General features: G+C 38.2%; 1 protein-coding gene across 1 annotated transcript in view; it reads left to right on the top strand.

Moving 5' to 3' along the window:
* LOC108434578 (A disintegrin and metalloproteinase with thrombospondin motifs 7) overlaps nt 1–16,429 on the top strand; it is a 114,828-nt gene that overhangs the window by 32,350 nt on the left and 66,049 nt on the right. The window contains exons 9-13 of the mRNA XM_017709819.2: nt 816–960; nt 7,537–7,629; nt 7,839–7,984; nt 10,843–11,012; nt 12,757–12,890. Of these exons, the coding sequence (XP_017565308.2) occupies nt 816–960; nt 7,537–7,629; nt 7,839–7,984; nt 10,843–11,012; nt 12,757–12,890 (688 nt within the window). The remainder of the gene's footprint in view (nt 1–815; nt 961–7,536; nt 7,630–7,838; nt 7,985–10,842; nt 11,013–12,756; nt 12,891–16,429) is intronic.

A 16,429-nucleotide genomic window follows, 5' to 3' on the forward strand; every position in this document is an offset into this window, starting at 1 on the left:
CACGAGTCACTTGTCATATATAGGCTGAGCCTAATCTTTGCATCAGTCCTGCTATAAAACTGCATCAGCTCAGTGTCTTACGGGCTGGCTAGGTGTCTGGTACCTGTGCGCAAACGAATAAACTTCACTTCTCCAGACATACAGCTGGTCCCCTGGTTAAGTTAAGGTTTGGATTCTTAACGCCCCTTATTTATTTAATTACCAGTCAGAATGGCCGCTTCCAAAGTTCAGCCTTAGAAGTTGTTTGCATTTTCTGCTTCTCACAGTCCAGGTAATCCCAAACATGGTGATGTTGAAGTCTGGATTCTGGGGAACACCAACAGCTTCTTTCTTTGATTTGCAGATGGTTTTGCTTTCTGTCTATTTCCTTTTCTTAGAAGCAGCTTCTTGATAGCCACCCATAGTGTTGTTTTCTCACAGTGGAAGGATGGACAGAAACACTTGTGGATTTTTTTTTTTCAGATGTGAAGCAAGAGTAGAGCTTGATTTTTCTCCTCTTTCACAAAGGCAATAGCTTTAAATACTGTTTATCTGATGGTGACAGTTTTGGTGGTCTGTCTGGACTTTTGACTTCTGTCATGGTTGTGAAGAGTCACACCTTTTCTGTATCTTTTTAATCATGTATTGAACTCCAATTTTTAAAATTCCTGTCATTGAAATCTCTTTCCTTTGACTTCATTTCTTATGCAAGTGGATTATCTTATATCTAATATCTCTAGAAATATCTTCCAAAACATGATGAACTTGTACTTAATGGTTGTTTTGACTGGAAATTAAATAAATAAAGGGTGGCCTGATATTTGTGTGTTTTACAGCCGGGGCTGGGGCTGGTGCCTGGACGACCCTCCTAGCAGGAACAAGCTGGCTGATCATTCAGTGCTGCCTGGCGTCCTCTACAGCGCCGCCCACCAGTGCAGGCTCCAGTACGGCTCCAGCTCACTGCTGTGCGACGACGTGGACGTAAGACATCCGCTTCCTCCCTCTCCTCACACCCACATGGATACCTCACACTACCCCCACAACTATAAGATTCATAGCACACTGCTGAAAGAAAACAGGCCAAGGTCCCCTGCTGCAAAAGAAAATCTTATATGTACTGTAGAGATGGGACGAACATTTCTACTGTGATATCAGTGACCAGTGACAGCTATCAGAATGTAAATTTTGAAACAGTAAGATTTTCATTTTCACTACAAATATACTCTTAACTAGGGGTTGTGAATCACTGAAGGCCCCTATATGATATTACTACAATACATTTCTTATATTTAAAGATTTGTGATAAGCTACCTAATTCATATGTGAGATGACTTACTCTAATACCCATGTGTCAAAACAAAGATCTGGCCCACGACACGATCCTGTCTGACCTGCTAAAGTATTTTAATTTTCTATTAATATTAGCTCTCGTTTCACAGTGCGCTGAACTACAGTCCCCAGGATGCATTGCAACCTAATGTTTGCTCAGCTCTCCTACCCCAACAACAGTTTTTGGGACAGTGGTTACACCTCGGTTCTACACAGTTCCACACCAGTCGTATCACATAACAACTAACTGCTGTTCATCCAATATTAACACTTAATGTCAGCTCAGCAGCTCAGAAATTGAGCCCAAGTATTAAAGACCTAGTTTAGTTATGAAATGAAAGCCGTTGTTCTCTGGCCCACGATTTGTTGATATTTTTAATACGGCCCTTTTAGTGGTTTGACACCTCTGTTCTAATATATCACGATTTATCACTATTCATTGCATATGATTCCTCCAAAAAACCTTGTAAAGTTTACACTTTGTTCATCTCACTTCATTCTTTATTATTGAAACTGTTGTAAATCTTTTTCTTTGCCAGGGATAAGATTCCAGAGACTGAGGTACAGAGATGAAGTCTTTATTCGAGGTTGCGCTGTCCATCAGTCTGCAGTAGCTCTGTATGAAAAGAGACCTACCATACAGGCAGACCTAATACTGTGTTTCCCTTGCAGCTATTGATGCATCTGCTAAGAATTATGTCAGAAAAATAGACATTCTGTTGGAAACACATACAGTTAGCTGTTTGAAGCTAAAGTGCAAAAAACATTGTGTTATAAGTCAAGAAATACATGGTCAGCCATTGGAGACTCAGAGAGTCAATAGTTGAGGTACTGTTAGGCATCTTCTAGCCGAGTGGTACATCATTGATGAGCTCTACAATTTAAAAAAAAGAGAAATATACACAATATACTAAAGAAAAACAATATTTTTCACAAAGCAAAATATAATTTTGAAGACATCAATATTTTAAAAATTGTGTTATTTTGACATACAGTATTTAACAAACACAGTTATTCAGGGCAATTTACAGTGTCAAGTAAGTGTAATGTTAGTTTTAGTGACTGATTGGAGTCTTGTTTGTTGCTATGTCATATCGGTGTTTCTGATTTATCAATGGTGGGATCAAAACCCACTTGCTATGTACAGCATGAATATTTTATCCACAGCACTATTCAACCATCGCTAACAATAATCCTGATGACAAACTTTGATCTCACCAGAAAGAAGTTATACTTTATTATGTAATAATATATAATAAATATTGATCCTTGGGCCTCTCTTGATGAAACATATAAAAAATCTCCCATCGCTAATTAAAACCTTATAGAGATGGTGATATGAGGAAAAACATACATATTGGAATGTTAGAATTTATTCTGATTATAAGAATGTCTAATAAAATGTGCACTTTTCAAATGTAAAAAAAAAAAAAAAGCTTGGGGTTTTGTTTTTATAATCTATATTCCAGTACTGCATAAATAGCTCTTCTACTCAGAGTATCAATCATAGAATCATAATCTAATTGAATCATGAAAGTCAGAAGATTTATATGTAATATAAACTGTCCTGAAAGTGTTTAAAGGAATGATTGCACTGTGTTTTTATTTTATGTATACATTTGAGGAGGCAGGAACTGCCCTTGACCCTAACAGACGGCCCTACCACAGTGCTAATGCGCTTTAATTAGTATCAAACCTGGGACGAATCCTAAAAAATGCAAGAAAATGAATCAAACATGCTGATCTGTCAATCAGACGGCTTTGTTTATAAATTAAGCTAATGCTTCTCTAATCACTGACTCGTATCTCATTAGAGACCATTAGACTTTAGTTTATCGGCAACTTAACAGTAAAACACTTTGACAGAAAGTGATAATCCACATGTGCTAGCGGCTGACGCTAATGGAGTGATTTGTTTGAACTGCCCATTCTGCAGAGTCAAACTGTGAAGATGAAGTTTTTCTTAGCTCACTTGAGAGGCATTCTCAACACAACAGAGGTGGCTGAGCGTGCGTTCATTCATCACCCATTGGCATTACACTGATTCAGTAGTGTTTACTCAGATAACTGAGACTGAGCAAACTCCCAGCATGGAAAAGCACTGTTACTTAATGCCTGCCAGAGCTGACAGGCCAGTTGGAGATGGAGATGATTTAAGACATTCTGCTACTCGCTGAGCCCCGAGTTTGATCTCATTAGAGAGATCCCGTGAAGTAAGCAGTTTTGCTACCCTGTCAGCGGTACAGTTGTTTCTTTGTGTACTAATGAGAACAGAATAGAAGAGCCCTCTCTTCTTCCAGTGATGTGAGAGCGTGCAGATTTGGCAGCTCCCGGGGATCTAGCAGGAAGAGAATAGAGACTGGACCACACACATCTCTTCTGCCTGACAGGAAGTCTCTGCCTCTACTTACACTGATACCAAAAGGTTTCTCAGCGTGATATTGTTTAAAGATATCCGGTTTTACTGCAAAACAAGAATGTCATCAACTAAAGCCTAGATTATGTTACAACTCACTTTAGGCTTGCTTTAATTTACCCCTAAATTAAGAATTAGTGTTGTTAAGTGTTGTTGATTCTGACTCCTGGTGACCATATGGATTGTGTTTCTCCTGAATATTCTGTCTGTTGTTTGAGTCTTTAAGTTTCTGAATGGCTGGTTCATCTGAATGAATCCTTTCAGCTTGTATCTTCAAACTCTTTTACCTTCAACTGTTCCAAGTGTAATGGTCTTTTCCTGTGAACTGGTTCTTCTCAGGAAGTGTCCAAAGGCATGTTTATTGCCCAGCTTTCATCTCCATAAAGAACCACAGCCTGAACATTTCTGATCTTTTTTCTGTAGATCCATTTTGTTGCAATTGAAGATTTTTTCAAGCTCCTTCATGCTTGTACTGCCGAGTGCCACTCTGTGTCATGTTTCTTGAGTGCTGAACCCTCTGTTGTTAATAATTGATCAGAGTAGCCAAAAGCTGTCTACCATTTCCACATCTTCATCATCTTTGGTAAAGTCTGCAGCATTTCCTGTTGTTATGGCCTTAGACTTCTTCATATTGAGCTACAGTCCCACCTTTACACTCACTTTTTCTTATAAAGGCCTTCAGGCCTTCCAGTGTTGTGTCCTCCACATATTGAAGGTTATTGATGTTTCTGGCAATCCACAATCCAGTCCTGCTTCTCCTGTTAGCAACTGTTTTAAAACACTTGAATTGTATCATGTTTATTATATTAAAATGAAAGCATTTCATTTTTCTTCATATACACAAAATTTGTAAACTATAAGCCATAACTCTCATCATAAATCCCTCCCCCCCTTCAAAAAATGTTAAGGGAATACACCAGCATTTTCCCACAGAGTGGCTCTGTTCCAATTACATTTACATTTACGGCATTTGGCAGACGCTCTTATCCAGAGCGACTTACAGTTTGGTTATTTTACACAGGTAGGTGAAGGTGGTGTTAGGAGTCTTGCCCAAGGACTCTTATCGGTATAGTGTAGGGTGTTTTGCCAAGGTGGGGATTGAACCCTAGTCTACAGCGTAGAAGGCAGAGGTGTTAACCACTACACTGACCAACCACACCAATTAAACTTGTCGGTAACACGTATCATTAATAGCAGTAATACTGCTAAGATAATGCTAATTTCTGCTGATGCTCATTGCTTCTGTGGGAATTTCAATGTTATGTTAGCAAAGTTTCAAGTAGCATATTTTTTAACATTGTACAGTAGTCCTTTGGAAAGGATGAACTTTGTTTTATTGGTATTATAGGAGTAGCATGTTAGCTGTCTGCCGAGCTGTTTGGCCTACACTTAAACAAAATCTTTCACTTTATATGCAGGTTTACATGTGATTTATAAACCATAACTCTCATAAGTACTAATTTTTTACATAAAAAAAGCAATATTCCAGCATTTCAACCCAATATCTATTTGCTGTAGCCAACGATCGACTATCGCAGACAGCAGTTTTGATGTTTTTCCTGGTACTTAGAAAATAACAGAAAACTCATTGGCTCAAGACAAAAAAACAAGCACCTGTTTTTTAGGACACTTTAACTTCTTATGTCAAAATTTACCTGAAAATATGCAAAATTAAACATTTCAGATATGAGAATTTGTGGGAATCCACCTCTGCAATGTTTTTAAAAAAATGAAAGAAATATGAAAGTAACCAGAACTGCTTTTTTTACTGTATTGCTCAAGCAGTCAAAATTGGACGAAACCGCATTAGAACAGCTTTGGTTTTATCTCTCCCATCCTGACAACTGTACTGTTAGAGCATGATTGCTGCAGTTTCAGATGGCCCTCCAATTAACATTGATTTCCCTAATCAATTCTTGATGACTTTGATAAATAGGGGAGAGAAAAAGCTCAGCCAGTAGTTCAGCCCTAGTTTCAAATGGGCATAGTTCTGAAACTGAATTTGCACTTTGAATATGCACTTTGGTTATTGAGATTTCATTCAAGTTGGTGAATTGCCAACATTTAGGGCTTCTTACTGGTTGCAGGATTGCGAGCAGTAGGCCATCATATCTCAATTGTCGTTTATAAAGATGTCAGTTAGCATTACTGGTGAGCAAGATGCATCCCACAGCAGCTTTTGTGACAGTCTGATGGCCCTTGCTGATTATACTCTTGGCATACAATGATTGTGCTCCAATCGCCTGCCAAAATGTCACAGACAAACAGCAGGGGGGTTTTTATCTCTTCTGTCCTCATTCTCTAGAGACTTCCTGATCTCAACACTCTTATCAGAGCTGTTAGGCTCAAAGGGGTCACACCAGAGGAAATTGTTTGGTTTCAGAAATGCTCTGTGGTAAGGTGATTCTGTAGTGAGTGTTAGAGACCAGTCCTGTTCTCTTAGAGGCATTTAGGAGAATCTAAAATGTTCCACATCTTCAGACTGTTTTTTGAAGACAATTGTGAGAAGCGTCCAAAACACGCAAGGACAGATTAATCTGGAAAGGGTCACCATGTAGTTGGGCTGCAAGATAAGATTTAAACTTCTTGGATATCTTGCATCTTGAGTCTTGCAATGATAATGTTACTTATTGCAACTTTAATTGCTTTTGTCAGGTCACATGACAGCTATAGTTAGTCAGAATATCCAAAGAAGCACATATGGAACATAAAAACAAGAATTTTAAAGGGGCCTTTTGAGATTAATATTGCAAAGGCCAATATCACAACATTATTGTTGTTATATTTTGTAACAGTATGTTGTGCAGTCCTACACTGTAGCCATAATGCTCATAAATAGATCCTGTATGAAACAGATGTCTCAGGAGTGAAGCTTTATTTTCATATATTATTTATTTCCCACAACAGCTTTTGAATGGTGAGTGCAAAAAAGGTTACAATACTACTAAACTATCATTGTTAACGACCTAAACGATCAGCTACCATCCCTTTTTTCTGAAACTGATATATAACACATGGTTTCTGTTCAACAAATGGACATAATTAATAGAATGACCTCTGTTTGTAATAATTGATCTAGATCTGCAGATTTCAATAAATAATAAATCAAAATAAATGGGAAGCAGTGCAGTTTTTGCTATGATAAATATTGGCATACTTGTTGAAATGTCTGGGGTCCAAGCCTGTGGGATGTTGAGTTCTGAGCTTGTCACCTTTCCACTGTTCTCAAGTTTGCATGTCTGAATACTGTAGTCTCATGATTAGGTATTTTATCATGTCTGATAATGAATGTGAAACATATGGAATGGGCAGTATCGGTAGTGATGGATGATTACTTAAGTGTATTGTTTATAGTGAATGTATTTCTAGATCTTGTGAGATAATTATGGGGCTCTTTGAATTAGATAGCATTTATTTAGCCTCTGAACAGGAGCTGTTGCCCCATTACAGCCCCACTTAAAAAAATATCCTAGAATCACCACTGACCACTGCCTATGGGAATATAAATGAAACTATACTCCTCTTCCTCATCCCTGTGCTCTGATCTTCACTCCAGAGTGAACTACACCGTTAATACTGGCCTTATTAGCACCCACAACATTATCTATTTATTTTTACTTTGTTGTAGCTTCACAAATGTTTAGTGTATTAATGGGAACTGATTTTACAAGGCTGAATGTGTTCTGTATGCAGGATGTGGGGATCACAGGGTGTGAGGGGGGCTACAGTACTGTAAAACGTTGGAAAACACTAAAACAAGATATAAATACATATATCTCACGTGTAGAACCACATGTTTTCCACTTGTCTAGAATGTCTGCAGCACTTTATGGTGCACTGTGGATTCCACCTGTCATTCAAAGTTGGACGGAGCGGTAGATGGCACCAAGTGTGGTGAAAATAAGGTAAGCCACATGGACACTGTGTGCGTGTAGACTTTCACCTGCATGAGGCTTACCACTTGTCCTCTGCTCTATTGACATTTCTTTTCCTTTCATCTCTTGCTTCCTTGACCCCTTGCTGTGCTTGACAGTTGTGAGCAGGTTTCATTGTTCTTTTTGTACATGCCCTGTGCTATTGTGACTGACCCTCTGTGATGATGGCTTGTCGTCAGTGGTGTCTGAGTGGTGAGTGTGTGGCAGCAGGTCATCCGCTGCAGAAAGTCAATGGCAGTTGGGGACCATGGAGTGAGTGGTCTGTCTGTACCAGGACATGCGGGGCAGGGGTGCAGAACGCTCAGAGGGACTGTGACAATCCAGTGTAAGTGAGTCAGTCTTACTTACAAGACGTCTCTCCTATACAGAAACAATTTTTTTTGAGATATGTTTGAAATGTATTGTTTCATTCTAAAACACACACATATATATATATATATATATATATATATATACGTATATATGGCCAAAAGTATGTAGACTACCCTCTTAATTGTTGAGTTCTGGTGTTTCAGCCACACCCATTGCTAACAGGTGTATAAAATCATTTAAGCCAGTCCTCTTTTTCATAAATCAGTATAGATTTCCAAACTGCCTCTGGAAGCATCATCAGCTCAGGAACTGTGCTTCGGGAGCCTTCGTGAAATGGGTTTCCATGGCTGAGTAGCTACACACAAGCCTAAGATGACTATGCACAATGCCAAGTGTCGGCTGGAGTGCCATAAAGCACACCACTACTAGACTCTGGAGCAGTGGAAATGTTTTCTCTGGGGTGATGAATCACATTTCACTATCCTTGCAGTCTGATGGACACACCTGGGTTTTGCATATGCCAGAGAAAACTACTTACTGGAATGCATAATGCCAACAGTAAAGTTTGGTGGAGGCGGGATAATGGTCTGGAGTTGTTTTTCAGGGTTTAGACCCCTTAGTTCCAGGCAAAGGTAATTTTTTTGCCATTGCAAGCCAGGTCTTCTCATCCTGTTCACAAATGCTGTTTTGACTGAATGGTCACAAAGCAAGCTGTTATTTCTGCAAAAGGAGAGTCAACTCAATAATAATGCACATCATTTTGGAATGAGATGTCAAAAAGCTCGTGTAGGTGTTATGGTCAGATATCCACATAGTTTTGGTCATTGTGTGTTTCATTTCCCTATATTGGTTTCACTGGAGCACATGGATCATGCTTGGGGTGACAAAGATATGTTCCCATTGCTTTATGAAACACTTCATTTTGTCCCCAAGCTTACTTATGTCAGCTGTATACCAAAGGATCCAGTGTAGTCTCTGTTTTGTGCAGTGCTGGCTGAAATAATTTATGGTAATAGTCAGACTAGTTTGTCCATTATGGGTGAAAAAATATTGACTTAGTATTTTTTTAAAAGTCGTCATCCTTTTCCAAATATTAGTCAGTACTCAGAGATACTAAGTACAAATTTTGAGATATGGTTACCAGCAACAGAGAAAGACACAAAATCACAAACATTTCCCCCTCTATCTGACCTAAATAGGCTTCCATAATATTGGAGCTCTTCCACAGGGATCGTGCAGTATTTTGTCCTGCCTCATTCCTAGCAGTGCTTGGCAACCAGGTTGAACCCATAAATTGTGCACTTATCAGCTGTGCCATATAAACTATTGAGCTATTTATTTTTTATCTGTGCTGTATGGCATAGCCTGCATAATGTGTAGAGCTAAGTGGTCAGAATTTTTCCAAAACAGTACTACTGATAAAGAAAGAGCGTGTGTGTGTGTGTGTGTGTGTGTGCACGTGTGCATGTGTGCGTGCATGTATGTGTTTGTTTGTGTCATTTAATGTGCAGTAATTATGGTCTGGAAAAAGGATAAAAAAATAGAAAAGCCGATATTATCTCATCAGCCTTTTCCTTGTGGTCTCCCACAATGATGAATAACCCTGAAGCCTCATGGTAATACCAAATATTTGGGTCACTGCTCTTATCTTTTAGGTTATAATAGCAATAGCTTCACTTTATCTTTGCTTGTTCTAACTGAAGCAACATGTTTTTTGAGGCTAGGAACCAGTGTGCAGATAAATTGCACATATAGTACTATGCAAACGACCACTAAGTACAAGCTATTAATTTTTTCAGGAGATATTTCTGAGGAGATAAGATATAAAATAATGCACTTGCATAAGGAAGTGGAAAATCAAAGGAAAGCAATAAGTGAATAATAAGAAAATGTTTTTTTCTCATATCTGGAGAAGAAAAATACTAAACGATGTGGAGAAAATGGGTCTCCTAACAACTGTACAAGGTCTGGAAGACCACCACAAGAAAGAAAATCAAGCTTAACTCTTTAAATCAGAAAAGATCTGCATTTGTTTCTGTAAAAAGGCAAGTCAGGGCTATGGGTTGATGGGTATAAGAAAAGGAAGCAAAATTTGGAATCGAACAAAGAAGCTGCTAGTCTTTTCATAGCAAGAGACCGACCATCCGAGAGTCCAGACCTCATTACTGGATATGGTTGGGATCCTTGATAAGCAGAAAATGCAACCTACTTCTAACACTGAACTTTGGAGGTGTAAAAAAACCCAGCAGATTCCTTTGAAAACTCAACACAAGTCTCCTTAAAAGGATGGAAGCTGTAATAAAGCCTGGGGACTAAATACTGAAAAAATAATATATTTAGTGGTTTCTGTGAAATGTTCTTTTCTGCTTTTTTTGGACACTGAATGATGTTTTGACTAGAAAACAAAGGGCGGTCTCTGACTTTTGCACAGTACTGTGTGTTGAGCCATTTATACCTTGCTGTGTTACAACATGTGGATCAAGAGTGTTAAAGGTAGGTTCAAGGCCAGGGCCTCTAACAGAGTTATTTGGGTTATTGATGGATAGAATACATGTGGATGCAACTATATCTTTGTTTGCTTTCAGCTGCAGGTTTTTAGCTTTGTAGTAAATCATGGCTCACTAACAATGTCCAGGATTTTCAATGGGGAAAAAAAGGTTCAGTTGTTATAGGATCGTAAGAGGCATCTGTGTGGACGATTACCTCATTCACAGTGTAACATCAATCAAATATTGATTACATTATAGTTTCCTTACATAGGCTCTGGAACTAGCTCCAGTTTTCAGTAGCAATCCTTCCAGTAATGCTATGTCTTTTGTTGCTTCCAAGCACATAAACACAGTGATCTCACATTTCTTTTCTGTCATTTAGCCCAAAGAACGGAGGGAGGTACTGCCTTGGGGAGCGGCTCAGGTACAGAATCTGTAACCGTGAGCCTTGCCCTCCCAACCAGCCCAGCTTTAGATCCATCCAGTGCAGCAGGTTCAACACCGTGCCTTATAAGGGCAAGTTCTACAAATGGATGAATGTCAATAACCGAAGTAAGCATTTTCTTCCACAGTACACATTTACACAGGCCTCGCAAATGTTTTGCATTTAGAAAATGACTTGAAAATAAGTTTCAGCATACATGTATTGTATTGTACAGTAAAGAGGTCAATGGCTGCACAGTGATATTGACCTTTACAATATTGATATTGCAAAAGGTTACAATATGCAAATGAGCTCCCACAGTTAGTTTTTCATTGTGTTGCTGTAAGCATCCTGACCCAGTGAGTTTCTGCAGGTGTTTGGGTGAATCAAAGCATTCACACAATCTTACAAACATGCATAATTTAGGAATATTGATGACGCACGATTGTATCTGCATCAATGGATAATATTGTGGATAATGTTGCAGATAACATGCCAACAATTACCATTTTTGTAGCCTAAATGGGATTTGAACGGCGTCTCCTGTAAAGTGGGCTAAGACTTAAATGTTTAAACTGAATGTCAGCAATAAAAGCTGAACTGGTGATTTTGAACGTAAAACACTATCATGCTTAGTGTAACAAAATGTATGTTAAATGTATCCAAGCCTTTAGTATAAGGACAATATAAATTACTACTTTACTTAAAAAAAAAGTCATTAAGGAACATCTTTTACCAAAATGAAGCATGTAACTGTTGCTATGTCTGTTGTACACATGCCTGCTTGCACCCTACATTGGTGCTCCAGTCATGCAAGGGCTTTCAGGTGGAATCCCCCCCCCCCATGTTTATATGATGTATTTCTGTAATGCATGCTAGGTATTGTAGTGAGAGAATACTGTTGAATGAAAAAAGGATCCATAGCTGGGAATTCTGTAAACCAGTGATAATACATAATATTACAAAACGTGGCAAATAACATGCTAAATCCTGTTTTAGGCAGGAATGCTAATTAAACAGAAAGACCACATAGTATGAGTACAACTAACACAGTACTGGACCCCCAAAAAAGTGTAGCACCTTGTACACATCCTTGTAAAATATTTCCTCAGTTTCAGTGTGTAGAACCGGAGCTTTCTGTGTGCTCCCATGTTTTCTATCACTGTATAATATATGCCCAAAGCTTTATTTATTTTTGGGTTCTACATGTTTTTTTGTTGTTTTTTTTTCTGAGCAATCACATAAACTCATTCAGAGCACAGTTTATGTCACTTAGTACTGATTTGTTTAGTGTGAACGTTTATGCTGAGGTATTAATAATAGCCCTATTCATGTGGTGTTTTTTTTTTTAAATTGATGTCTTTTACAAAAACAAATTAATACAAATATTTAATCATGTTTTTACATATTAAATGAATGAAACTATAGCATTCAGAAATTGAAGTAAATAATAGCTAAAACGGCCACATTTTGTGTCGGCTTTAACAAGTTAAAACCCTTAAATCATGAAGGCCCAGTATGTGGGCCACAATTTAGTTTCTTATTCTTTCACCTACATAACTTGTATCATGGTAATTTAAAGAAAAGATTGAATAATAAGGCTCAATGATGATCACTCCCTTTTTATATCATATTTTAAGTTAAGGAGTTTAAAGCATGAAATATAAATAATGCATTTCATTGGCCATTATTATTATTCTTTTTGTTCTTCTTATTATTATTATTACATATTATCAGTTAAAATCTCTATTATTTTCATATCAGGTTTAAGTTTTTAGCCAATGTGTACTATAACTGCTTCTGTCTGGTGTGAGAGCATTTAGCGTTCATTATGCTGTAGAGAAACAGTAAACAATTTGTTCTGTTTATCAGTTAATCCATGTGAACTGCACTGCCGCCCAGTGAATGAGTATTTCTCAGAGAAGATGGTGGATGCTGTGATTGATGGTACCCAGTGCCATGAGGGTAGCCAGAGCCGGGACATGTGCATTAATGGCATCTGTAAGGTCAGTAATACCTTTGACCCATCTCTTTCCTCCTACAGTTTATGCCTCTACAGTGTTCCTTTGAAGACACAAGCTACAGACACAGTGTATAATAAAGGAGTGCAAGTGGCCAGCAGGAGCGAAAAATAGCCATTGTGAAATGGCTTCCAAAAACTCAGCATGCTGCCTTTCACAATACTGTCTGCTTAGGTTCTGCTACTCCAGGCTTTGTTCGGCCCAATGTGAGTTCACTGTCCGGTCCTTACATGACCTCAGCCAACTTGTTCGTACACACATGAATTTGCTTGCACAAAAATGTGATACTTATGCAACCGGAATCTGCTTTTGCTGCAGACTTCTAGCTGCGCTTCAATGAATGTGACAGAAGATATGACTATTGCATTAACATTAGTGTGTTGTTTCATGCATTTGCTCTCATTTTCCCAAAGCTCACAGCACATTCAAGGCCAGAGAACGTTTTCCTCCAGGTTTCAAGCCAAAATATGATGCATTGTGCTGTATTGTGGATAAGCCCAAACACAGTAAACCGCAAACAGCATCACTCTAAGACAAACTAAACACGAGCATGAACAGCTTAAATAACTATTATAAACTCAACAAAATGGTGTTTTAGACAAAACTGCATCGCTGAGTGCCACCTGTAGTCGCTCCTACATTAATCAGTAAAGACCACGCAGGTGCAGACACAAAGTGAGCGCATTATTGCCCACATGAATGAAACATATTAGGGACACAATATGTTTTGCAAGTCTTGCTGCGCAGTGTTTGCCCATATTCTTTCCATTTTAACTCTTTTGTTTCACTCTGTTGGACCAGAGCCATGGAAAAACCTTTTCTCCCTTCGCTCAGGGTTGCCAGATTTGCACTTCCCTTGACAAATCTGGACAATTCTAAAGTGCAGTGCAGATAAAAAAATATACAGTGATGCGGAACATCTTTGTTTGGACTGCTTTCTAAATATACTACTGTTTTAGTGTGTAGAAACACAACATATTTATTTTAGTTTGTTGTGTTTTTATATGCTTTTTGAGACGTTTACATTTCAACATATTTGGGTCAGTTTCAGACTGATATAGTTTGTATGAGCTGTTCATTTACATATACAGAGTTACAGAGTTTGTGCTGCTGAACAACAAGAAAATTCTGCAGATGTAATATTTTTAAGAGCTCTTTTAAAATGGACTGAGGGGAAGTGGAAAAGTGTGCTGTGGTCCAACAAATCAAAATTTGAAACTCTTTTTGGACATCATGGGCACTATGTCCTTTAGGCTCAAGTCCACTCAGTTTATCAATGCACAGTTCCAAAGCCAGTATTCATGATGGTATGGGGTGGATTTGGTGTACATGGCATAGGTGACGTACACATCTGTGAAGGCCCCATTACTGCTGGTATACCATTATATACCATTATGCTGCCACCCAGACAACATCTTTTTCAGGCCTTGCTTACTTCAGCAAGTCAATGTAAAACTACATTCTGCAGGTATAACAACATTATTGCTCCATATTAGAAGAGTCAGGGCGCTAAACCTGCGAGCAGTCCAGACCTGTCACCACTGTTAACATTTGCTGGATTATGAAATGAAAAATATGACAAAGGAGACCCCGAACTGATGAGGAGCTGAAATCCTATATCAAACAAGAACGGGAAAACATTTCACTTTCAAAACTACAGCAGTGTCTCTTCCGTTCCCAAATGCTTACAGTGTGTTGTTAAAAGAAGAGGTGATGCGGCACAGTGGTAACCATGCCCATCCCAACTTTTTTTGGAATGTGTTCTTGGCATCAAATTCAAAATGACATGTATTTTTCAATGATATCGCTCAGTTTCAACATTTGATGTGTTGTCTTTGTACCATTTTCCTTTAAAAAGATGGTTTTACATGATTTGCAGATCATTTACACAGCGTAGCAACTTTTTTTGAAATAGGGTTGTACAATACATTTAAAAAAGGGGCTGTTTTTGCAGCTTATTTGCATACATGGACCGTTACATTAGACGATTTGTTTTAAAACTTTATCAGTGTTTAAATACTGCACCAACATTTTATTTTAAAAAGAATTCCATTTTGGTATTGGTCCATTTAATCCCATGAGTTTCTGTTACTTATTTGCATTTAAAAGCAAATAATAATAATAGGAGTATAGGAGTGTGAAATTAATCTAAAATTATAGTGGCCATTGTTTTTTTTCCCCACCCTGAGATGGGTATCTCTACTGGCCACAAAATGTTCATATCGGTGGGGCCCTAGTATGTATATATGTGGCCTTCAGTCTGAATGGGTCATGTAGGTTCACCTGGTGAAGGATTTCAGTTCCACACCACTTGTAGAAATCTGTCTCACAGGAGTTTGCTTTAGTTCTAAGCAAGCACACCCAGTTGTCAAATGAAGCATGTTTTGTTGGACACAAACTAGGCTATACGTTACACTCAGAGGTTGCAAGGGCAGAGATTATTTTCTTAGAATGGGCTGCATTTGTATCATGTCCTACTTAGAATCGTCTTAGTGACAAATGAGTTGCGTTTGCAAGAGGGATACGGAGGAGGCGGTGATGCATTTGTGCATAAGGGAACAGCATGTTAAGATGATGCACTCTGTTGTGTGAAGGACTTGGCCTGAACTGAATTCCATTTCCATATACAGGCACTCAAGGCATGCTTTTTTGAGAGCACGAGTATGCACAAGCTGCTGAGAAACACAGCTACAGGCATTTTCAGCTATGAAGCTTTTGATTCAAATAGCTCCCTGGCTGTTAGATGATCTCCCTGCAGTCCTGTCTATCAAGTCATATCAAGTATGTCTTATTTTCTCCAAAAATATGCAAAACATATCGTACACTTTAACCAAAATAGACAATTCAAACAAGGAAATAAAGCAGCTGAAATATGTTACAAAAAAAAGTATATGAGTATATTGAATATTTATGCTCATTTACAATGGGGTCAAAAAGTCTGTGATAATCTGGATTTTTCTTTTTTTTTCCTTTTTTTCTTTTTTTTATTTCAGCTTGGAAATGAACAATATTTTAAGATTACACTACACTATTACACTATTTCTGGGTCATTATTTAAATTTAGGCAAATTTGTGGTGATGACCATATGAAGGCCTTTGTACAAAAAACGTCACATTTTTTCAGTCTTATTCCTTCCATTCGAGCATTGAAGTGTTTAGACGAGCCTCAGGAGGTTTTTATCTGCTCATCAAAGGCCTTCGCCCACAACCTTATGGAGTCCATGAATCCATGTCATTAAAGCAAAAGAGGGAACTATCAAATACTGAGAAATTCTGAAATTCATGTAAACATTCATAGATTTTACTTTTTATTCAAATTGTTATCCTGATAATATCATTTGTAATCACTCATTTCTGGTTCCGGTTGAGTGTACGCTGTTTTTGGCTGCCGCCACTCGCCTGTGTTTTGTTTGTTTTGTTTTTCTTGTGGCTGTTTTTTCTTTCCTTTTTGCGGGACTTTTGGTACAGATACTCTCCAGTACTGGAGAGTATGGACTCTCTCTGTTGTCTACTAGCAAGCTGAA

Source organism: Pygocentrus nattereri, chromosome 15, assembly GCF_015220715.1.
Source record: "Pygocentrus nattereri isolate fPygNat1 chromosome 15, fPygNat1.pri, whole genome shotgun sequence".
Lineage (NCBI taxonomy): Eukaryota > Metazoa > Chordata > Actinopteri > Characiformes > Serrasalmidae > Pygocentrus > Pygocentrus nattereri.